The sequence below is a fragment of the Xyrauchen texanus genome, chromosome 12 (genome assembly GCF_025860055.1).
Source record: "Xyrauchen texanus isolate HMW12.3.18 chromosome 12, RBS_HiC_50CHRs, whole genome shotgun sequence".
Classification (NCBI taxonomy): domain Eukaryota; kingdom Metazoa; phylum Chordata; class Actinopteri; order Cypriniformes; family Catostomidae; genus Xyrauchen; species Xyrauchen texanus.
Window position 1 is genome coordinate 31,876,367 of NC_068287.1, and position 24,523 is coordinate 31,900,889.

Sequence of the window (24,523 nt, forward strand, 5' to 3'; positions counted from 1 at the left end):
GATCACTTCTAAATTCTACATAGGGATTAGAATGCCAAAATCCCAAGTCTATGGTAATGAAAGCAAAAATGCAATTGCTGAGTGCCTTGAATGAAATACCCTAGCTTGCCTTGAGCTCAGGAACTAATCCAGCCATAGTCAGTTTGATACAGGTATGCACTCATCACATGCTGTGAGGGGCCAAATGTCTGGAACCCCACCATATAATCTGGCTCATTTTGTGAACACACGTCTATGCTGGACCACATTTTATAGGCTCATACTTGACTGTATTTCAACAATTAGTTGCCTGGCAGGTGTCCTAAAATGTTGAAACCTTTGGAAAGTGCAATCCAGGCTGATTCACTCATATAAGAAAAGTGATATCTGCAAAGAGAGTCCTTGGGTACTTTTTAGATGTAGGTGACTGTGGCATTCTAAGTGAGTAAATATTTAAACTACACAAAAAGCATTAAACGTCTGACTCGAGACTAGGTATTTTCTTATATACTCGTCTATTGCTAAACTGCGAAGAGTTGAGAACCCGGGGAGCTGAGTATGCACTAGTCTTGTTGGCTACGTAAGGCATTACATGCTCTGAAATGTACATGTCATTGGGTATTCGATCATCCCTGGAACAGAATGAGGTGGTGGACTTCACAGAGGACCTCAGATTATTCTCATTTCTGGTTTTGATTGGAGCCAATAGTTTGTAAATGTCCGACGAGCTCCTGCCATGGACTAGGCGAGTGTCGTCCCGTATAGATTGCATGAAGGGGTTGTCTGTGGGGTGATCAGGGTAAAGTGATTTGCTACGCTTGCTGTCCTCCAGGTTTCGGTTAAAGAGCATGGACCTGCTGCCAAACAGTTTGTCAGCCTTGTTGTTATACATGTTCGCATAAGGGCTGTCCTCAAGGAAGCGGTCCTTCTCTTTTAGGCTGACGCTCCGCGCCGGCCGATTCAGGTCAATCTCTTTGGGCTTCTCAAGCATGATATTGTCAAAGGAATGCTGACGGCTGAGCCTCAGTCTGTTCCTCCTCTGTACGTGCGGCCCATCCGTCTGAGGCCAATAGTGGCTGAATATGTCATCATGGTGCTTGCTAGGGCTGATCATGGCCTCCTGCAGCATCTGGTCCTCACTGATGTCATACAGGTTGCCCATGTGGAGGCAAGCCTCACACCGGTTATATGGGGAGCGTACAGGGGCATACGGCCCAGTGCTGTAGTTGGGCACCTTGGAAAGACAGCTTCGGCAGTGAGTCTGTTTGAAACGGTCGTTGCTTTCTTGCGAACTGAGATTTTTCTCTTTCAAGCTGTAGTGTTTGTTGTAGACATTGTCTGGCAGGAGGTCGGAGTTGCTTTGATGCAGTGGGCTGCTGTTTAGATGGATGATGGGCTGGTCACATTTCCTATAATTGTCATTGTGGTCGGAGTAAATTTCAGCAAAATCCAAATCGTCGGTTGTGAGGCCTCTGCCTTCTCTGTAGTGCTGTAGCTCTGAGTGCAGACTCAGCTCCCGGTCAGAGTCTATGGTGTAGATTTTATCCCGGCCTGTTCCGCCCTGCTTATTTTTTAAGTAGGACAGCTCTACTTCACTGCAATCCCTAGGGTATTTTGACGTCATCGATCTTTTTTTTAAGTTATCCTTGGGCTTCAGGTGCTTGTTATTGTCAGGATCTTTGTAGGAGGTGGCCCTGCTTGAGCAGTCTGAGATATCAGAGTTTGCCGCATCCTCTGGCAGGTACCTCTGACTCTTCATGGACAGACGGGGGTCTGGGGCCAAAGTATCAGGCCCAGGGGTTTGACGCAATGTATCCACTGATTTTTTCCACAGAGCCCGGGGTTTCGCATTGGTCTGGGATGTGTCTGCGCTCACCGCCACCTCTACCGTATTGGGGTTTGATTCATTGAGGGTGAGGGGGTGTTGACCCTGGAAGATGTAGTTGTTCAGGTGGTCTTTGTGGCGATTGGTCAGATAAGCCTGCAAGTCGCTGGAGTCTCCATAAATATCCTTTTGGGCGTAGCTGCGATTGTCAGTGTAGATGAAGTTCCCTTTCTCTGACATCATGTCCATGATCATGGGGCTGGCCGAGTGCATGAACTCACCGCCACGTTTAGGGGAGTTGATCCTGGAGCCGCTGAGGTTGGTAATGTTAGTCATCTGTTTGGCAGACTTGATTAGCTTAAGCATGTTGGACTGTGGACTGAAGTCCAAGTCAGATGACTTCTTTTTCATGTCAATATGGACACCATGAATGCAACTCCATATACCCTATGACAAAAGAAAGAGTGAAATCCAGCTCAGTACTCATATATTAATGGCAAAACAATTGGACAAATACCCCCCACCCCTGAAAGTATTTCAAAGACTTTCAAACAGTGTCAGAAATTAAAATTTATTAAAATACAAATGTTGTCCCTTGTTATTGATTTTCAGTGAGTGTTTTTTTTAAACCATACAAATACATGCTGCATGTCATGCCTGTATGTCAAATATTTCAACTGAATTAATAAAATTACACATTTTCAATTCTCAATAATGATGGCTGTTACCCACAAAATCAAATCAACATCAAAAATGCACAATATATCATAAAACAAACACAAACTACTAGAAAACACTGTTAATATTTGTTTGGTCCCCCATATTAAATTATAAAGTTCTCTGCTGTCTACCGTCTTACAGTTGACTTAAATGCAATTTAGATTGAATTTACTGTATGCATTTAAGTATGATGTATGTTTTTTTTTTCACATTGTTTCAAATGTTAGTTTTTACATGTTTGGAGTTGTTTGGAGTGTTTTCTCCATATTTTGCGTTTTCAGATTGTAGTTATTTTTTCTTAACAACACATTATATTAACATAATAGTACGTACATGCAACAACACCTGCCTCTGAGAGAGATAATACAGAACTACTTAGACAGTTGTCATTAAATACACAATAAATAGAGATTGAATATTATGAAATATCTCAGATAATAAAGATGAGGGAATCACTACCGGGATATTTTTTTTGTCCCAAGATTTTAAATATCTGGGTCACATTTCTTTCTTCTATTTAGTGGCATTTTTCCCTGAACCCTGGCTAATTTCTGGTCTGCTTCCAAAATCCCCTAATGCCTGCAAACATTTTGTAAAATAACTTGTAAATGTAAGTTCTTTCTTCTGTGTTATAAGATCATCTATGTCTGATTTTGACTAAAGAGACTTGCAAATGCACCCATCAGTGAGATCAGAGGGGACTTGTGCAGTTTCTAATTAGGGTACAGATAAAAGCAGTGACAAGAATGCCATCAAATAAAAAATAAAAAAATTAAAAAATGCCAAGGGGTTAAAACAACCCATTTCCTGTCGCAAAATCCTGTTCCCTTACTATCTATGAATCACTTTTCTCCAGCAAACATTCAATCAATTATGCTTGCATCCTCCAACTTCCACATTTCATTACCTTAGAGATGCTAATCAGAGCCACCATATTTTCACACAGATAGCATGTACACAAACCCATAAGGGATCAAAACTAAACAAAGACATACTGAGCTGTTGTCTGTGCTAGACATCATGCTGTCAAAACAGACAGCAGCACTGTCATTGTAAGCTCTCTGGCCATGAAATGAGTGGTCGAAAATCGAATTTGTTACTTTTTCTTTCATGGCCTGGCCATGTCAGAGTAAAAACTAAGCTTAAAAGCCAATGGGATTAGCACTAACACTCTCACAAGATATGGTGAGTGATACTGGCTGTCCCTTCTATCAAGACACAGGACTCTAAAAATATAAAAATTATAAATATAAAAGTTCAGACTAAGGATACTTCTGTGTCATCACAGACATCATCATGTAATGGAACTAGTGTTGGGGAAGCTACTTAAAACTGGAGCTAGCAAACTACAGGACATGCTACTCATGATTTTAAGTAGTTGAACTACAGTCCAGCTATTCGTTTGAAAGTAGTTAGATAAATTACAAATGTATTAAAACCATAGTGCATTAACTAATGTTAACTAATACAACTTTTGATTTTAAATATGTATTAGTATATGTTGTAACTAACATTAACCAAGATTAGCAAATGTTTTATAAAAGTTGAATACCTTATTCAGAAAGGCACAAATAATGACTTAAAAATGAATAACGAATTCATCTAAATAATAGAAAAACTATCGGAAGACTGATCATCCAACGAGCTCAGGCATAAAGTAATATTTTAAATAAACACAGGCTGTGAAGACAATACCTTATGAATGCAAATGCGCATGGTGATTTGAAGTTCGGATCGGATGGCCACATTTTCGACTACGTTTGCAGACAGTCTTTGTTAATTGTGCATGTCTTAGAAATCTAAGCTTGTAATACGCTTTGTATTAACCATATCAGACACATTTTCCACTTCTTGAAATGTCTGTTTGAAATGTCTGTCTGATCACATTAACAACAAATGTTTCACATGATTCACACATAATATATATAAACCAACCAGAGCACGATTTTTAATTCCTGACCAAAGAAGTGATGATTTTTATAGTGGAGCTCGACAGTTAGTTGACCACATTTATATCCACCTTAAGGTAATTATCGGTTAATCCTTTATTCCAAAAATTTGTAAATGCTCCATAGAGGTTTAAATACATTTTAAAATGTAAATCTATTCAGAATATTCCTGCACACGGAAGATAAAAAAAAAACGCTTTTCGCTTTTCATTTCTAGAAATATATAGAAGCTCGATTTTGCAATTTATTCCACTGCATTTCACTAATTCTGCACATGTAATTTAACCATTTCATGAGTAAGGTCTAAATTCCCCCTGGAGTGAATAATTTTTGCATGTGAAACTGTACAGCCGGTACAGGGGGGCAGAGTGTAGATGAGAATTTTGATATGATTTCTTGTCATTAAAAAATCTGTATATAATACAGTAAACATGTGAACAAATGGGTTATGTCTGCTGTACTTTTTTTGTTTTATTTATTTAGTTTTTATAGCTGTAAAAACAAATTAACAAATAATATCAGCAGTCTGGTTTGCATATGCACTGATTGACATCTCAGACATTGTGTGTGTGTGTGTGTGTGTGTGTGACAAGTACTAATGATAACAGACTTGGCTACGTGCATTGATAATTATTCTTGATCAGCATCTGTGAGTGTACAAGTTTTAAACTGTTATCATGGTGCTTTTCTGATAGTTTGGCTGTCTCTTTCAGAAAACAAATTTATTATACGCCTGTAAAGACGTATAAAAAAGACAGTTTGAGTTGCTGTTTGTGTGAATGAAATCCACATCTGCACCTAAGCAGACGAAGCTGCGTTTATGTGATGATCGCATTTAGATGTGATGTAACGTGGTACTTTGGTGACAACTTGGCTGTTTGTTACATAAAATAAACATATTATGTGCTTGAAAAGCCCAGAGCTGTAAAATTTTTAACCGTGGTTCTTGGCGAGTTGGATGTATGTATATAGAATAAACTTATTCTGTGGTTTAAAAGACTGTATGAGTAACTGTTTGAGTGAATATAAACTAGAGATGCTTGACCAACGCAGCCTGTGTCGATGCGAAAGCCGATTTTAATCTGTCAGCTTGTAACGTAACTGGCTGTTACACAAACACATATGTGTGACGTTACTCTGCGGGCCCAGTTATTAACTGTCAAATGTGTGATTGTACGTATGAAAGGGTTAAATAATTAATTACGTCCTCCACAAAAATAAACAATAAAATAAAAAGAATTTCAGTGCTTTCAGTTTGTAGGCTATATGAATTTATGATAATTTCTTTTAATATTCATATTTGTATTTAATATTCACTGCAAAATATGTTCTTGATATTTTACAGTTGCTTGACAACTCCTGCCACCAGAATAACATTGTTACTTGCACAGTGTTACGTGCTGCAGCGTATTTCGATTGTTATCTTTCCTCTCATTCATCTTTAATGTCATGATTCTTAGGTTCAGTGATTGGTTATTCATCTTGTCAATCTTCATTAGTCTACGTGACAACACCCCTCTCAAGAAACCAATTTGGACTCTCCTTCTCTCTATAAAACCAGGAAGTGACAAGAGGAAGAAGGCTTGTTTATCTCTCATTTGTCTTCGGACTTGTAATAGCTACCTGTTAGATGTATTAGTGAGACAATAATTTTGTTGTTTAAGCTGTATTCCGTAATGGTTTATTTTTCCTTGGTTATCTGTTGTGACATTGCTTCACTTAAAACGATCATTCAAAACTAACTTCCCGGACTTTGAGAGGAGGGATAGGGTAGCATGTCACGTGATCTACACTACACTATGTAGGATTTGAGTTTGTCTAAACACACCAGGTAAGGAGCGGGTGCTACCCTCTGTATTTATGATGTTTGTTTAGTTAGTGTAGTTTAAGTATTGTTTTCATATTTTTATTTTCTGCGTTAGCTTGAGACTTAAAAAGATATAAGATAGAAGTTATGTTTTGTTGATTTCTTTGCTTTAGCCCCGCTCATTGTTCTTCACTCCTTTGTCTGGTTTTTCTTTGTCTTACCATTTGTACATATTCTGTAAATAGTTATTTGCTGTTTCACTATTGCGCTGTAATTACGATTGGGTGTATTGCTATGATTTGTTACAAAAAGAATTATATTTAGCAGTAGCCCATATCTGTCTCTGCCAGATTAATTCCATCACACATGTTTTCAGTAACTGAACCAGTTTTCTTTTTATTTTATTCTATTAATTTAGTTAATCTTTTCACAGATGTTACGTACTCTTAAATTCTCTAGACAACTAAAAGGAGGACGTAACACACAGACATAAACGAAAATGTTGTTTTGGCAGATATTAATGTCCAAAATAACAGGAGAAACCACAGTTAACAACATATTCCACATTTTATGTAGCCTACATATTCAGCTTCATCTGGTGAGAAAACATAAAGAATGTCAATAATATAATTAAATATTTTAAAATAATAATAATAATAATAATAATATATTATTATTATTATTATATTAATAATAATATTTAAATGGGCCTATCCAAGGCATACTTTATATACAGAAGCTATAGCCTAATATATAGTTATTTTTAAATTAGTTTTGACGCACTTCCGGTTTAGTTTAGATGTCATTTGTTAAGAAAAGTAGATAATTACAGGCAGGGGTATGTAGTAATGTGCTACATTTACTCTGTTACATTTACTTGAGTAACGTTTTGGAAAACATTTACTTTTATGAGTATAGTTAATGGTGGGTACTTTTCACTCTTTCTCAGATACGTTTTAAAAGAAAAAACAGAAATGTAAAGACAGGAAGGTTGCCCATTGTATTTAAGTATAAGTACAATGGGCAACCTTCCTGGCTTTACATTTCTGGTTTTAATTTCATAAGTGTTAATAAATACATAATTTATTGAGAGATTTTTTTTAACTTTTACGACAGCGGAACTTTACAGAGTCAAGCTCATCAATCCTGCAGCTTCAAGCTCTCAAAACAAACCCTTTCTTTTGCTATGCAATGCTTTCATTTTTCCCCAAGACAAGCGGATATTTCAGGATTAAAACTGCAGTGTGGTAAGTGTTGGTGATAATGAAAACGTAAGCATGTCTGTGTCATGATCAGGGATCAGTTTTTCAGGGTGCTTTTGTAACTATGGGCTCTTATGATCTCAGTTTCTAAGGATACATTTTAAATCAGTGCTAAAATGTATCTGTTACTGTACAACAGAGGTGGGTAGTAACGCGTTACATTTGCTCCGTTACATTTACTTGAGTAACCTTTTGGGGAAAATGTTACTTTTAGAGTTGGTTTAAAAGTGCGTATTTTTTACTCTCACTCAAGTAAATTTCTAATGAATTTTTTGTACTTTTACTTCTTTACAATGTGTGGCGTTACGTTCGTTACATTACTGGGTTTAATTTGAATTAATGTGTAATTTATTGATAGATTACTGAATGGGACTTTTACTAGAGCGGAAGTTCACAGCTGCGCGCGATGATATTTCAAGATTAAAGTCACAGCTCCAACTTCAGGCAGCACGCTGACGTAAGGTTTTGGCTCTAATTCTGGAACTGGTACCAAGACCACTCAGTCCCCGGTTGAGGGCCGGGAGGTAAATCCTTATTTGCTTTATTTTCTATTGCCGCACCCTCTTCGGGATGCGGTACCCACGTTGTCAATAAAAGAGCGATTTCCTCACTTCCTGGGTCATCCAGCCAGCGCGCCATTCTCACAGCACCCCGGCACCAAAAAAACATAGTCCCAGTTCCCCGGACGCAGTTGCTTTGCCTCCGGACCCGAGACTGCCCATCCCCGGCGGGCCGGCGCTGATGAGTTCCGAGGACGTCTTCACAGGACCTCCTCCTCAGTCTCTAACCCGCCCCCTGCCGGATGTGTGGAGCACGGTAAGTGATTTGAGTCTGTTCTCAGCACCCAAGCCTCGGGACGCGCTTTTGCCTCCCTACGCATTATTAACTACTCAACCCCCCCCCCCCGCTACGAAGCCCCACCCAATATGACAAAAATGATCGTCCCCCTAGTGCCCCTTGCACGGTGCTGGGATGCAAGGCTTTTGCTACCCAACCCATCGCGTTTCAATTTGCCAGGCTCGTTTCAGCGGTATTCGCTCCACTTCGATGAGCAGCATGTGACAGAGATCACAACACTGCTACTCAAAGATGCGATAGAGCCTGTAACTCCAGCCGAGATGAAGCCCTTACTTCATCATAACCAAAAAAGGTGGTGAGTTGCGGCCAATCTTGGACTAGCGAGATTTGCACAAACTCCCGTTCAAAATGCTCATGCAGAAACAGATTATAACCTGTGGAGCGGTGGTGGCGTAGTGGCTAAAGCACAGGGCTGTTAATCAGAAGGTCGCAGGTTCTAACCCCACAGCCACCACCATTGTGTCCTTGAGCAAGACACTTAACTCCAGGTTGCTCCGGGGGGATTGACTGTAATAATTGCACTGTAAGTCGCTTTGGATAAAAGCGTCTGCCAAATGCATAAATGTAAATGTAACCTGCGTTCGGCATCTAGATTGGTTCGCAGCGGTAGACCTGAAGCACTCATACTTCCAGGTCTCCATTTTGCTTTCCCTTCCTAAAGTTCGCATTCGACGGCCAGGCGTATCAGTACAAGGTCCTCCTTTCAGCCTGTACCCGTCCCCTTGCGTCTTCACCAAGGTCACAGCGGGCATCCGCATACTCAATCACCTCGACGACTGGCTCATTCTAGCTCATTCTAGCTCATTCTCGAGAGTTACTATGCGCCCACAGGGACCAAGTGCTCAGGCAACTCAGCCATCTAGGGCTTCAGGTCAACTGGGAAAAGAGCAAGCTCGCCCCGGTTCAGAGCATCTCTTTTCTCGGCATGGAATTAGACTCCGTCTCACTGTCAGCGTGCCTCACAAACAAGCGTGCAGTCGATGCTAAAGTGCCTCGCTCTGTACCCTCTGGCATCTGTGCCCAGACCTCTGGAACCTTCACGTCTGGCCCTTGGACGGGACGTGGAAGATCTGAGTGACCTACCATCTGCGGTCGTAGACACGATCAACCAAGCCAGAGCTCACTCTACCAGGCAGCTTTACACCCAAAAGTGGCACTTGTTTGCAAATTGGTGTTCTTCCCAGTCTGAAGACCTCCACCTTGAAGGTGTATGTAGCCACTATTTCGGCCCACCACGATGCAGTGGACGGTAAGTCCCTGGGTAAGCATGACCTGATTATCAAGTTCCTTAGAGGCGCCTGGAGACTGAATCCTCCCCGGCCAAGCCTGTTCCCCTCCTGGGATATCTCAGTTGTCCTCGGGCCTTCAGAGAACCCTGTTCGAGCTGCTTGACTCAGTACAGCTCAAGGCCCTCTCCTTGAAGAAGGCCCACCTGATAGTGCTTGCTTCCATCAAGAGGATTGGGGACCTGCAAGCGTTCTCTATTAGCGACACTTGCCTGGAGTTCGGTCCGGCAGATACCAAAGTCATCCTAAGACCGTGACCGGGCTATGTGCCCAAGATTCCTACGACCCCCTTCAGGGACCAGGTCATGAACCTGCAAGTGCTGCCCCAGGAGGAGGCAGACCCAGCCTTTTCGTTGCTGTGTCCGATACGTGCTTTGAATAGCTTTTTAGACAGCACGCAGAGCTTAGAAGTGTGGCATCCTCATGGGCACAGGCCAAAAGCACCTCCCTAGCAGACATCTGCAGAGCAGATACCTTTCATCACCCAATACCGTTGCGAGTTTCTATAATCTCAGGGTTGAGTAAGTCTCGTCCTGTGTTTTGTCAGGTCCGAGCCGGTAGAACTTTGTAACGCGGAACAACTGACAGGGTGTATCGCTTGCATTCAGCGCCTTTCCGCTCCACTGAGGGGAACTCCTGAAAGAATAGGAACGGCAAAGAACGCTTCCCTGATGCGTTTTATAGCGTTAAGATTTTTGTTCTATAAGGAGAAACATAAAGAGAGAAAAGGTCCCGGCTGGCCGGCTTGCTCCCATGATAGTCACGTGGCTTGTTCCCCCCTCAGGGATGCTGGGAACCCAAGAACTGTATATGACACTTTGTTGGGGCATTGGGGAGGGTTACGTGTGGCAGATACAGCTGCTTCTAGTACGCAGTAGCTTGCTTGCACCTGTGTCAGCAGTTCACATAACACGGTCTAGTGCATGGCGTTTTTAAACGGGACCCCTTGTGTCACTGCATTTGACACGCCGAGTGAGTGACAAAAGGGGAACGTCATGGTTACTGTTGTAACGTCCGTTCCCTGATGGAGGGAACGAGACGTTGTGTCCCCCTTGCCATGACACTAGACCTATCACTGTAAATGGCCAAACCTTACTCTCGGCTCCTCAGTGAAAAACCTGACTGACAAATGCACGTCCGCTTCCCTTTATACCCGTATGTCCGGGGGCGGAACATGCAAATTCTCTCTGTCAATTTCTCATTGGCCATTTCTCAAATCCAGAGGTACGCGAGGCTCTCAAGAAAGACCCCTTGTGTCACTACATTCGACACCACTTCTCGTTCCCTCCATCAGGGAATGGAGGTTACAACAGTAACCATGATGTTTCTCACCCACACCTATCATATCACTTCTGAAGACATGGATTAAACTAGAGTCTTATGGATTACTTTTATACTGCCTTTATGTGCTTTTTTGGAGCATACTAATTTTGGCCTACAGAGCTAAAATATTATTTAAAAAATCTGAATTTGTGTTCTGCAGAAGAAAGGAAGTAATACACATCTGAGATGGCATGAGGGTGAGTAAATGATGAGAGAATTTTCATTTTTGTGTAAACTATATCTTTAATGTGATAGCTCAGCCAGAATTTTGTATTCTGTCATCATTTCGCTACCCTCATGTTGTTCCAAACCAGTGTGAGGCTTTGTATTCTGTGGAACACAAAATATGTTAGACAGAATGTTAGGGACTGACAGTCTCTGTCACCATTAACTTTCAATATATATAAATATATAAAAACATTAACTAATATTAAATTGTGACTCAGCAAACATTCTGTCTAATATCTCCTTATTGTGTTGCATGGAAGAAAGAAAGTAATGTGGGTTTGGAACAACATGATGGGGAATGATGACAGAATTTCCATTAATAATAATAAGAATTCTGTAGTACACGTTAAATGTGCATTATGTAATGGAATATAGGGGAGTAAACGTCTATTATGTCATTTGTGAAAGTAACGAGTTACTCACTACTTGAGTACTCATTTAATTGGATACTTTCTTACTCATGTAATTATGTTAGTACTTTTATTCTACTTGAGTAATTATGTTTTTGAAGTAATTGTACTTTTACTTGAGTACAGTTTTTGGCTACTCTACCCACCTCTGCTGTACAAATCCATGTAAACATTGGGTTAAGTGTAAATGTATTTTGCTTTGCCGATCGAGTGTTTGACTTCTGCAGCGTGAGCTGACAGTGTGTCTGCACATGCACAGCATTTCTGCGATTGACACACAGTGCGTTTTTTAAAAAAAATGTTTTTATGGACAACAGAAAACAAGCTCTGAACTTAAATAAGCCTAACACACTTCCAAAAAGAGATAAGGTGCAGTTGTACCCTAAGTGTACAGAACTAATTATCTAAATTATTTTGACACTGAAAATACTGTAACTACACTGAAACAAGAATCCAATCAGGACTTTAAAAATCAACTGGACTTTTGAAATAGCAACAATAGGCATTAATAAAGCATGATCTTTCTTGTTTTATTCAGCATTATATATTACTGGGATTGTGGGTCATTGTTCACGTTATTCACCATAATAATTAGTAGAAACTGTTTTTCAAACATCTCTTCAAATTGACAGATTTGTCCAAATCTGACAAGCGTCCTTAAAGTGATAGTTCATTGGAAAAATCATATTATTATTATTATTATTATTATTATTATTAGTAGTAGTAAGTAGTAGTAGTAGTAGTAGTAGTACTTAATGAAGTTAAAGTAGTTAAATGTGTATTACCTAAAGGAATATTTGGGCATAAATATTCAATATACTATATGTGGAAGTAAATAGTTACTTGCTACTTGACTTGAGTATTCTTTTAAATGGATACCTGCTTACTTTTACTCGAGTAATGTTTAATGTTTATACTTTTCTTTTTACTGGAAAAGCTACTTTGCTATTTTTAAAACAGTTTAAACAGGAAAAGCGGTTTTGAAAAAAGTTTAGCAAATTTCACGCTACTTAAAAAAAGTTAGTAGTGCTGCTACTTTTATTTAGTTACTCAATAACACTGAATGGAACTTTTTAGTGCATCAACTTTATGCTTTTTATGACCAGGCATGGTTCATATAAAGAATGACACCCTTACCCTGCTGATGCTAAAGAGCAGGCCAGGTGTGCCCGAGCAGATGCCAGTGAAGCAGTATCTGAGTCTCCAGTAGAACAGGTGCTCCCAGACAAAGGTAATGAGGCTGAGACCCATGGCGGTCGCCAGCATGTAGAACACTCCAGCCATGTTGTCCACATCCAGCTGGCTGCTCATCACCTCATTCTTCTCATTGTGGCAGATCCCAGTCAGCCACTGAGCCTCCAACTCCTCCATCTCACCTAAGGAGAGACACGTCATCAATCAACACCACCTCCTATTTTACGTACACCTCAGTGGGCCACACTGCAAACATCCAGAGAAATATCCTCAAGTTCCAGAACTCCCTGTGCGCTAACATGTGCTAACATAACAAGGGAGGATCAGTAAAATAACACACTAAAGCTTTAGCCATATGTTAGCACCATCTGAGACTTTCTTTCTCTCTGTCTATAAGGTGCAGCTGCCAGGAGTGAAATTCTGTTATTTATCATGCTCTGCATATAGCAGTGTGACTGTGAACTACAGCCTATAGTATGGAGAGAGAAATTAATTTGCTGCAAATGTCTTCGAAAGGAGCTTTAGACAAGCTGTAGTGTAACCATGAAATAAAATAAAAGACGGCTAAATAATTTAACAGATGAATATGTCTGCATGAGAATAATACATTCTAGTTCTACTCTTTTTCACATTGTATAAAAACTCTTTAGGTCAGATGTACTTTTAAAACAGGCACAGCTGCACCAATGAATGTTCAAAGTTGTTGGAAAACCACACACGTACATGTGTATAAATATACATATTTAAAGACCTGATGAAATAGATAAACACAGTTTTCAGTCATGTGTTGACCCATTTCTTATTGAAACAAGAGGTATTGGTCATACATATAAAAAAGCAGCAAGCATTTGTCTGAACAAAAATCTGTGTAGTGCATGATAAGTCATCAATAATTTTTATTAATTTTCCCAAAAGAGAAAAGCTAAAAGTTAATTTTAGAAAGTGTATTGATGGATCCAAAGCAAACACACATGAACTGAAAGCCACAAAACTTCAAGTTTCATAGAGACTTTAAAAATAATTTGAATTCTGCGTTTTGTGTACGGGAGTCCATGTCCTGTTTGTACTACTTCTATCGCAGTGAATTCACAAGGTTTTCTTGCTTTCCTATGTAACATGTATTGCATGGACGCATGGCATTCTGGATTGTTGCCAGGTTTGGGCATGCGGACACTTACCATCTCCGATAATAGCAAGGATGGCCAGATCAACTGGACGCTTCCAAAGTGAGCCTTTCTGCAGGGCAATGCCATAGCCAGTGGTGGCAAAGATGTAACCGCTACCAATAGTCACTAGTTTACAGCCCTCATCCCTACCGGCCATATAATTCAGCACAGCTGCATCGTATATGAAGGCATCAAGTTTGCTGGTAAAAAAAGAAAGAAAAGAGACACTATTTTAAATGGCAAATAGAGAAGTTAAATGTTCTGAATCATTATCATCTCTTAACACAGACGTCATGCTACCAAAAGGCACAAATTATTAATCACACATGAATAACTTTACAGCAATGGTGAAGACGTTGAGTCATGGGTTTAAGGTGAGAGACTGCACAGGGGTGCAATCACACCACTAGCAATGGAAAAATACAGTGCAATAAAAGCTTTATTTGATTGAATTTAGGACCAATGTAATTAGGGATGGATGATACAGAATATCAAATATTCCAAACATATTTGTGTTGATTTTTCTGATGATGTCAAATTAGGCAACATCGAGAATATTGTGATGATTTTAATACTTTTATTTTTCTATTAAGTTACCTAAAGACTCCCCTGGATGATAGTTTTAATAGCTTCTTACTTTTTTCACCCTTCCATTGTCTTAGGGTAAATTACTCAAGTGTTTTGTGGCTATTTAAATGTGCCAAAAAATGCGTTGAAGTTACTAAAATGAAGATGTTGTCTCTATATACAGCCTGTGTGGGCATCATTACAGTCGTGTACTTGACCTCTTAATGATGAAGTAGTGGAGATGTGTGCTATTGCTCCTATCTTTGAGCCTTAAGCACTCTTCTTTGAAACGGGGTCCATCACTTTCTTCACTTTCTCCTTAACTAAATCAGCCCATCAGGACCAACAAATCCACCTGAGCTCAGATCCGTAAATCTCACGGCAACATTCACGCTCTGAGGACAAGTATTCAGCGTGTCATAAACCCCACCTACAAACGTCTAGGTTTAGGGCGATGGAGGGAACGAGACATTGTATTGATTGAAGCGATACTATCGGTTACCTCTGAATTTGAGAAAAGGCCAATGAGAAATTGGAAGACAGAATTTGCATGTCCCTCCCCTGGACATATGGGCATAAAAGGAGGGAATCAGGCATCTGTCTAGTCAGGTTTTGCACTGAGGAGCCGAGAATAAGGTTCGGTGTTTCAGTGGCTCGGTACAGCGTAGTGGCAGGGGTGACACATGTCACGTTCCATCCATCAGGGAACAGGGGTTACAACAGTACAACAGTTGTGTCGATTGAAGCGACACTAGGGGTCCCTATTCAATCATGGCATGCGCTGAACCGTGTACGTGAACTGCTGATGCAGGTGCGGGCAGGCAGTTGCGTTCCAAAGCAGCAGACTGCATCAGACTGCACGTAGCCTTAACCAATGCCCCATAAAAACGTCATAAACTTTTTAGGTTACCGGCATCCCTGAAGGGGGGAACAAGCGACGTGCCAAGCATGGGAGCAGGCTGCGCCATTTAAAGCTATAACCCGCATCGGGGAAGGTGTTCTTTTGCAGCTTCTATTCTTTCAGGGAGAAAATACCCTGCAGAGACCACATCCTGCCCAGGCTGGGGGAAGGTTAAATGTGGCAAACACCTCACATGGGTTTTCAGGCCACATGTGGAAGTGGCACGGCAGTAGATCCTACCTAGCGAGGGAGGAGTTACTACAAACACAGTGAGTGGGAGGCAGAGGTGACTCTGCCCAAGGGAGACGCGGGTCCACCGGCAGGGAGGTCTGCTAGGGAGGTGCCGTTGGCCAATGCCCAAGAGAACGCCACACTGCTCGTAGAGTGTGCTCGAACCCGCAAGGGGGCGGACATGGCCTGGGTCTGATAGGCCGGCCATGGTGTTGATGACCCAGTGGGCAACCTCTGTTGGAGACAGCGCCCCTTTTCGCTGCTCTGGTTGGTTGATCGTGTCTACGACAGCAGGTGGTAGGCCACTTGGATTTTCCGCAGCTCATACAAGGGCCAGACATGGAGGTTCCAGATGTCTCTGTTAAGGAGTACCAGAGCGGGCAGTGGGAGGTCTCTTGGGGAGCAAACGCCTCTATTCTCCGCTGAGCATGCCCTGTCGCGATAGCGTGTCCGTGTTGAAGCATATGAGTGGCGTGCAGCGACCTGAGTCTGCTGACTCCAAAGGAGGAGATGGCGGGTGAGTTGTGACATGTGACGAGAGCGATTTAAGTACACCACCGTCATGGTGCTGTCTGAACGGATCAAGACGTGCATGCCCTGGATCAGTGGTAGAGACCTCAGCAGGGCAAGAAGTACAGCCAAAAACTCTGGTCATCGAGCAAAGCTCCTGCAGCACATCAGGATCAGGACTACAGTGCAGATCTTTAAGTGCCTTGGCCTCCCTAAATCGCCTTCATCGCCAGCCATACCGGCCCTAATCCCGAAGGAAGGAAGCGCGCGGGGGGGCGGCTGAAGTGGCTTTCTCTTGAAGGAAAGAAAGCCGCTACCGCAACGTTGCCATGGTTGTTCTCACAATGAGAACATGAACCATTTATAAAACGTGTGTTCGCAGCCCAGACACGCAAGTCAGCTCTTATGACCGTCAGAAGCGGAGAGATATCTGCAGCATCCAGGAACTACACAAAGGCAGAAAGACATCTTTAAAAAGAGGCATCTGTATACTCTTTTAGAGGAAATCTACTCTTTTACAGGTCTATTTACTCTTTAAGGAAACACTGTCAAAGCGCTCAGGGGCATGGACTGCACTGGCTTGCAGAGAAGGGAGAAAGCCGCTGGTAATGCGCCGTAGGATCCTACAGCAATGCTCTTGGAGGCGAGTGGAACAGTAGTGGAACACCAGCTTGCTAAACACACAACCGCTCGGCTCCGAAGAAAAAATCTGACTAGACAGATGCACGATTCCCTCCTTTTATACCTGTATGTCCGGGGGAGGGACATGCAAATTCTGTCTGCCAATTTCTCATTGGCCTTTACTCAAGTTCAGAGGTAACCAAGGCCTTCAAGAAGGACCCCTAGTGTCGCTTCAATCGACACAACGTCAAGTGAGCGACAGAATGGGAATTGACATTTGGAGCCCTGGTGGGCCAGTAGTCAGACTCAATCTCTCTGTTTGAAAAGCCTTTGTCTAAGACTCATTAGTCTGGTTCTCTGACATTTCAAGAATGTCAAATATAACTCAGGGATCATGCTGACAACCAATAGATTTGCTAAATGATTCTTTTGTAGTTGGTGCGAGCTGGCTAGATCTGCAGATTTTGAATTGGTATGCCAAGCTGGAATATATGATGCGGTGCACATCCCAAGGAAGTTGTCTATGCTTTATTTTATATCATAAGGACATTTTATAAACTGTATGTGCCATAACCATCCACAAGCACACAACGGCACAGGCTTGCTGCTGTTTAGAGTTATAATTAGTGTTGGGGTTTGAGTCCACCATAGTTTGATTCAAGTTTGATTCTTTAAACAAATGAGTTCCAGTTGAGTCCGAGTCTAAAAAAAGGGCAGAGTCAGACTCAAGACCGAGTCAATAACAGGCAGAGTCCAAGTTTGAGTCTGAATGAATTTGTTCAAATTGTAACTGTAAACTCAACATCAATATTTTAAGCTTATTTTAATTTTCACAACTAAGAAAACACAACTGTCAATATAAATGTAACAAAAACACCTCTATATTTTATGATTAGTATCCTGCTGAACAAACCTCAAAGTAATGAAAGCATATGCTTTGTGTATGAAGACATAACTGTCCTTCAACACACTTATTGCATTCTGTTGACATTTCAGTTAATTGTTTCTTTTCCCCTACACACAAACATAGACTAAAAAAATGAAAGCGGTGATAGTCATTAAATCCAGAGTTATTATTATTTCTACTTCATTTTCATTTTCTGTCCAATTTAAATTAGTTTGATCTAAAATGATCCTATCTAAAGAAATAATATATACTAATATTTCTTTTTGTCTCTATCAGCCAACTGGTTTGGAAAATAAAGAGTCAACACAGTAATAATTAGCCCTCGCTAAAAAGCTACATCTCACTTCTTGACTGCAAATGCAACATCCAAAAACACTGGAAAAGCTCACTGCTAATATTAGGGCCATTTAACATGGACATGATTGCTAATTTGTGGAAAACGTGGGTCAGTTCTACACACTGCTTGTGCACCTAAAACTCTGATGTGTCCATGTGGTATTGTTTAAAAAAATCATAAAGGTATTATAAAAATGTATTTAGTACAACCTTGAAGAAGCTATTTGACAACAGATACTTTCATATATTCCACAAGACAAAATGGTAACTGAATTAAAAAAAATTATCCGGTTCAAAAGTTTAGATTCCCTTGGTTCTAAAAGGATTAGTTCACCCAACAATGAAAATTCAGTCATTGTTGACTCACTCCTGTGTAGTTATAACTCCATATGATTTTCTTTCTTTTTCTTAACACAAAGGGAGAAATTGTGAGAAAAAAAAAAATTGCTCAGTGATTTCACACAATGGCAGTTTAAGGTGACCACTTTTTCAAGCTTCAAAAGGATGCAAACATATAATTCAGAAGTTTAAAAATTATGCTCATGCCTTGTTCTGAAGGAAAACAATAAGGTTTGGTGAAAAACATACTGAAATCCTATGTATTATTATGTAAAACTGTTCACCGACCATTGATCTCTTAGAGCTACTGGTACGAGAGCAAACTCTTTAATACGGTGTGTTACATTCTCTATGATTAATGACTGTTTGTGTAATAATTGTTCAAGAGTCCCTGCATTGTCCTGAGCAGTGAAGCTGAACACTTTTCTGAAAAATGCTGTACGTTCTTTGGTTTTCCAGCAACTTCTGCACGTTTGAGTTAATCCCAACTAGAGATGTCCCGATTGATCAGCCACTGATCAAACATCGGCCGATATTCAGTCAATCTTGCGTAGATTTAGGGCCGATCTTTTTTGCAGTATGCAGGCAATCACATATACAATGCTCCTCTAATTAATAAGTGCTTTCTCAGCCCTTGAAGCATGACAGAATGGCCTATGGAGGACGAGTTGTTGGCAATTCAAAGAATTCATGAATTTAAACTTTCAGGCTTGATGTAATTGAAATTAATGCCAGTTTGTTTTTAAAAATGTGTAAGAATTACATATGTATGAATATTAATTTGCCCATTTTCTAGAGTCGTTACGGTAGTTATTCGGACTCATTGCACAGAGAACAGGAAGATGATATAGAGGCTGCTAAGAGGTTTAAAAACAAATTAAACAACAAATAAACATGCAGATATATGACGTGAGTTGTGACAATCCAACGTTGATTGATTGTAATTATGGGTAGACTTGTCAGGTCAGGTACACATTTTAACAAAATTCACAACATTGGAACCTAGAATTCAAAATACAATCCCCACATCTCAACATTAAAGGAATGTTCGGGGTTCAACACAAGTTAAGGTCAATCAACAGTATTTGTGGCATAATACTAATTATCACAAAAAATAATTTTGACTCGTCTATCGACGTCATTGCCATGGTAACCAGACACATTTCTGCTGATTAGCTGAAGACTAGAGTGAATGTATCGTCAAATCAGCAAAGGACGCAACTAAATGGATTTTGTTCTCTGCAAACGATACCAGAGACAATAGCGATTAGCACAATGAGGATATTTAAGAAGAAAAAAAAATCAGTAACCCTACCAAAAACCGGGACTATCCTGTGTAATAAACCGGGACGTCTGATAATTCAATTATAGACAAAACATTTCCTTGCCCAAAATAACTTCATATTTCATTGTGCATTTTATTGTGGAAAAACTGTAGAATAATATATTTTAAGCAGCTAGTCAATGCTTTTAAAATTGAAAAACAATAAGCAGGTGCTGTTTATCTGTTTAGAGTTACAGTCTGCTATAACAATAACTTTTTTTTTGCCCAACTATTTAAAAAGTTACAGTTAATTCATCAAGGACCAGTTTGGAGGACCAAGTTGACCACACTGCATGGACCACAAGAAACTACAGATACAGATGTGTGGATACATTACACCTGAAAAGACTTAATAGCCCAATATCCTTAATACTTTCCTGAATTTTTATTTGTATATGTTGTTTTAGTAAACTGTCAGAGACATGATGTTGTGACTTGACTTAATGAAGTTCTTAACCACAATGAAACTGTGATGTGAACACCGTCTTCGCTGCACAAACGCTGCATGCAATTTGACCAGTTGTCAGATCCCATCCGATGCCACGCAAAACTGCCTTGTAGTTTCTAGTTCATTGGCTACATACCTGTCTTTATGTGTTTGTCATGCCAGCCACCTCGGTAATCGATGTTATAAAGCAGTTTTCATAGTAACATTCAAGCATATTGGTTGACTGATTGTGCTGCTCTGCAGGTGTGTTTGCTCAACACGGTGAAACAAACTCTGACTACGTCTACGACATCAGGGGATGCTACAACTACTTGCAGACAGTGTGTCCATTTATTTCTGTTTCATTATATGTATTTATTTATTTTGTTCATTGCATCAGAAATCAAATGCCATGGATTCCAGAGTCCCAAAGGCTCGAGTCCGAGTCATGTCCAAGTAAAAATGCATCCAAGTCCGTGACAAGACCAAGTCCGTTATAAATTGGACTCATGGCTTGGACTCGAGTCCGAGTCTGAACTCAAGTACCCCAACTCTACACTGCGTGCACAATTATTAGGCAAATTGCATTCCTCAGGATTAATTTTATTGTTGAACAAATACAATGCTTTCAGTCAATCCAAAATGTTATTGAACCTTAAACCTGAATGTTTAACAAATGGAAAAATTTGTTTTGTCTTTCTCAGGGGAATATATAAGTGTGCAAAATGATTAGGCAATTATTTTCTCAGTAAGTTCTCAGTAGGATTTAAGTCAGTTAAGGAAGGGGGTCAAGTCATTATTTGGGCATCTTTGAGGCCTTTGCTGGCTAGCCAAGTAGTGGAGTACTTGGATGTATGTGATGGAGCCTTGTCCTGCATAAAGATCATTACCTTTTTGAATGCGGAGGACTTCTTCCTGTAACACTGCTTGAAGAAAGTACATTCCAGAAACTGGCAGTATGTTTGGGAGTTGATTTCTTTTTTTTGTCCAGAAAAGTTCCAATTATCCTTAATGATAGCAGCCCATACCAGTACCCCTCCTCCACCTTGCTGGTGCCTGACTCGAAGTGGTGCCATGAGTCTATTATTGATCCAGCCATGGGCCCATCCATCTGGTCCTTCAAGAGTCACTCTCATTTCATCTGTCCATAAAAACTTTGAAAAATCTGTCTTCAGGTATTTCTTTTACCAACCTTGATGCTTCAGCTTGTGAATATATTCAGTAGTGGTCATGTTTCAGCCTTCTTGACCTTGGCCATGTCTCTGAGCACTTGACACCTTGTACTTCTGGACACTCCAGGTAGGTTGCAGTTCTGGAATATGGTAGCACTGGAGGATAATGTGTTCCTGGTAGATTCATGTTTAATTCTTCTCAAGTCTTTTGCAGTTAATTTGCACCTTTTCTTCTCCATGTGTTTTTTGCACCCCAGTTGACTATGCACAACAAAACGGTTGATTGTCCGGTGGTCACACCTCAATAGTTTAGCTATTTCAAGAGTGTTGCATCTGTCTGAAAGGCATTTTACAATTTTTTACATTTCAGTGTCAGTTAAACCTCTTTTTTGGCCCATTTTACCTGAGGTAATGAAGCTGCCTAATAATTATGTACACCTTGATATAAGACGTTAGTTACGTTCGCCATACCCTCCCTCATTACACAAATACATATCACATGAAAATTATTGAATTCAATAAGCATTCAAGTTTATATGATTTGGAGTTGGTAAATGTGCAAGGAAATAATAAGATCAGAATACTCACTTGCCTAATAATTGTGCACAGTGTAGTTATAATGAAAACTATTTAATATTCCCTGCTGATGATGTATTGCACTTCTCTTTCACAGAGCCTAATAATGCTCAGAAGGCATCATTGCTTGTATTACATGTATTGCATTAAGCTGAATTGTCTCAATAAACAGTAAAACTCAGAAAAAGAACTAGGGATGAAAATTGATCATCACTGATTTTTATCACTTTCACTGAACAGAACTTGCACAAACATAGCGTTGTAAAACAATCTTTTAAGGTGAAATTATAATTTTATTTATCCAGGGTTTAACATAACAGCACTGTGCCCAGGATTGGGGAGGAGTTCATAATGGCTCTCAGGGTGAGACTGGACCTCAGAGCTGATAAAGGGAACACAGTTACCAAACCGTGACACTGATAGCATTTCAGAGTATTTGTAATACATACCCAGTCTTCAGACTGACTAGCGCGTCATTCACCCCGGTCTGATGGTACTTCACCATGTACTGGTGCATGTCTGGGTAGTTCTTTCTGATGTTCCTTTCTGTGCTTCCGTTGGGAACCGTTCCAAAGCGGAAAGGTGGGGAGTAGGAGTATGGACTCTGGAACTACACAGTTAAAACACAAAATAAACAATCATCAAGAACACAAAATAACACTGAACTTGGACTTTTATCACTAACAGATACCGATTCCAATAAGAACCAATATGGTTTTTACAAACTGATACCTTAGGAGAAAGTTTTACAAATAACTTTATTCTTCACCTTTAACTCAAGAACCTAATATAAAGAGGAAAATACTTTGCTGAATCTAACCAAAGTCCATTTAAGTCAAGTCAGGTCACTCGGCCACCATGTTCGTAAAACCTCCATGCAGGTATTTTCTAAGGATACAAGTACAGCTCCTGTCTACTTGAATGATAAAAGACCGAAATCTCCAAAACCGTTGGTCAAACATTACGATTAAATAACATATTTCAAATCAGTAATACAATTTGTCAAAAAAGTTATCATTAGTTGTGCTTCTTTAGTTTAGATCATGCAAAAAACGCTAGTTTTCAAGCTAGTCTAGCTAAGTCACATGTGTGTACTCAAGTAAACTGACTCTATCAAATATGTATTGGCTCTTTTGTCTGTAAGGCGGGTCATCCATTAATACAGCCACCACATTAATGTTACAAAGAATTTTGAAAGAACCTATATTTTTAAGTTTGTATTTTTAAACTCAATATGTTTTACAATATTGGGTACTCACAATCATCTGTGAATCCATTGTACACCAAACCCCATAAGATCTTCCAGCTTTTTCTCACCAGTTCACAACATACTTTAGATACATCTAGTCCATGCATGCAAGCAGCCAAAGTTTAAGATGTGCTTGATAGGGGCCAGGGTAAAGGTATGACCCAAGATCACAAAACTATCCCAGCCATGCAAAACTCAACACCTTTCACTTTTCCATTACACTCCATTCTACGCTCATTCATGGTGCCAAAGTGCTCAGTTATGACCTGCGCCATTGAGAAGAAGCACTTTGCAGAGAGGCAGAACATATTGTTAGTTTACTGTGCTTGAATGCCTCTACCGTTTGTTTATTCACTGTTTGGTCATTATGTGTGGCTGGCACTGTGCATCATGAGTGCAGGCTCAGGAGCTTATTACTTTTGCTGTTCTCTATTTTTCTCTATCCCTGGCTTCTCTTCCTTTCTTCTACTTTGTTCTCTTTTCTTCATTCCACACATTTTAGAGCAGCCAAGTCACATACCTATGTTACATAGTTCATGAATGTACATTTGTGTATTTAAAAAATGTCGTTTTTTTTATTTGAATCGGGAAAACACATCCATACAAATATCCATATACTAGGGCTTGCACACTGTAGACTAGTCGATTACTCGACTATGCTGTTCCCTTTACAAAAAGCTTCACTATAATGCTGCGCTTTGCTAAGCGCTTTTGGGAACAATCCTTCATTCTGACCAGCTGTGAATATGTGTGTAACACGTTAATGAACATTGACTGGAATTTATAGCCTCGGCTGGTGAGATCATTAGATGCACCTGTGGCCAGGCTATAAATAGACGCGTCACCAGTGTGACGTCAGATCTGTTTTCTTCAGAGCAAACTGTGCTGTGTGTCTCACAAGCCTGCCAGAAACATTCTTTCCTCTGCTAGGATTTAGAATTTGTTAGGCAGTGCGCAGTGAACCTTTTCTCCTTTCCCTCTTTCTATATACACTCACCTAAAGGATTTTTAGGAACACCTCTTCAATTTCTCATTAATGCAATTATCTAATCAACCAATCACATGGCAGTTGCTTCAATGCATTTAGGGGTGTGGTCCTGGTCAAGACAATCTCCTGAACTCCAAACTGAATGTCAGAATGGGAAAGAAAGGTGATTTAAGCAATTTTGAGCGTGGCATGGTTGTTGGTGCCAGACGGGCCGGTCTGAGTATTTCACAATCTGCTCAGTTACTGGGATTTTCACGCACAACCATTTCTAGAGTTTACAAAGAATGGTGTGAAAAGGGAAAAACATCCAGTATGAGGCAGTCCTGTGGGCGAAAATGCCTCATACTGGATGTTTTTGGGCATCGTTT

The 24,523-nt window shown here is 40.2% G+C and overlaps 1 protein-coding gene across 1 annotated transcript in view; it reads right to left on the reverse strand.

The window, feature by feature from the left end:
• Positions 1-261: 261 nt before the first annotated feature.
• Positions 262-24,523, reverse strand: part of LOC127652984 (glutamate receptor ionotropic, NMDA 2A-like) — a 254,281-nt gene continuing 230,019 nt past the window's right edge. The window contains exons 10-13 of the mRNA XM_052139450.1: positions 22,368-22,528; positions 14,020-14,207; positions 12,785-13,023; positions 262-2,251 (exon numbers count right to left, since the gene is read on the reverse strand). Coding sequence (XP_051995410.1) covers positions 452-2,251; positions 12,785-13,023; positions 14,020-14,207; positions 22,368-22,528 — 2,388 coding nt within the window. The 3' untranslated portion in view covers positions 262-451. The remainder of the gene's footprint in view (positions 2,252-12,784; positions 13,024-14,019; positions 14,208-22,367; positions 22,529-24,523) is intronic.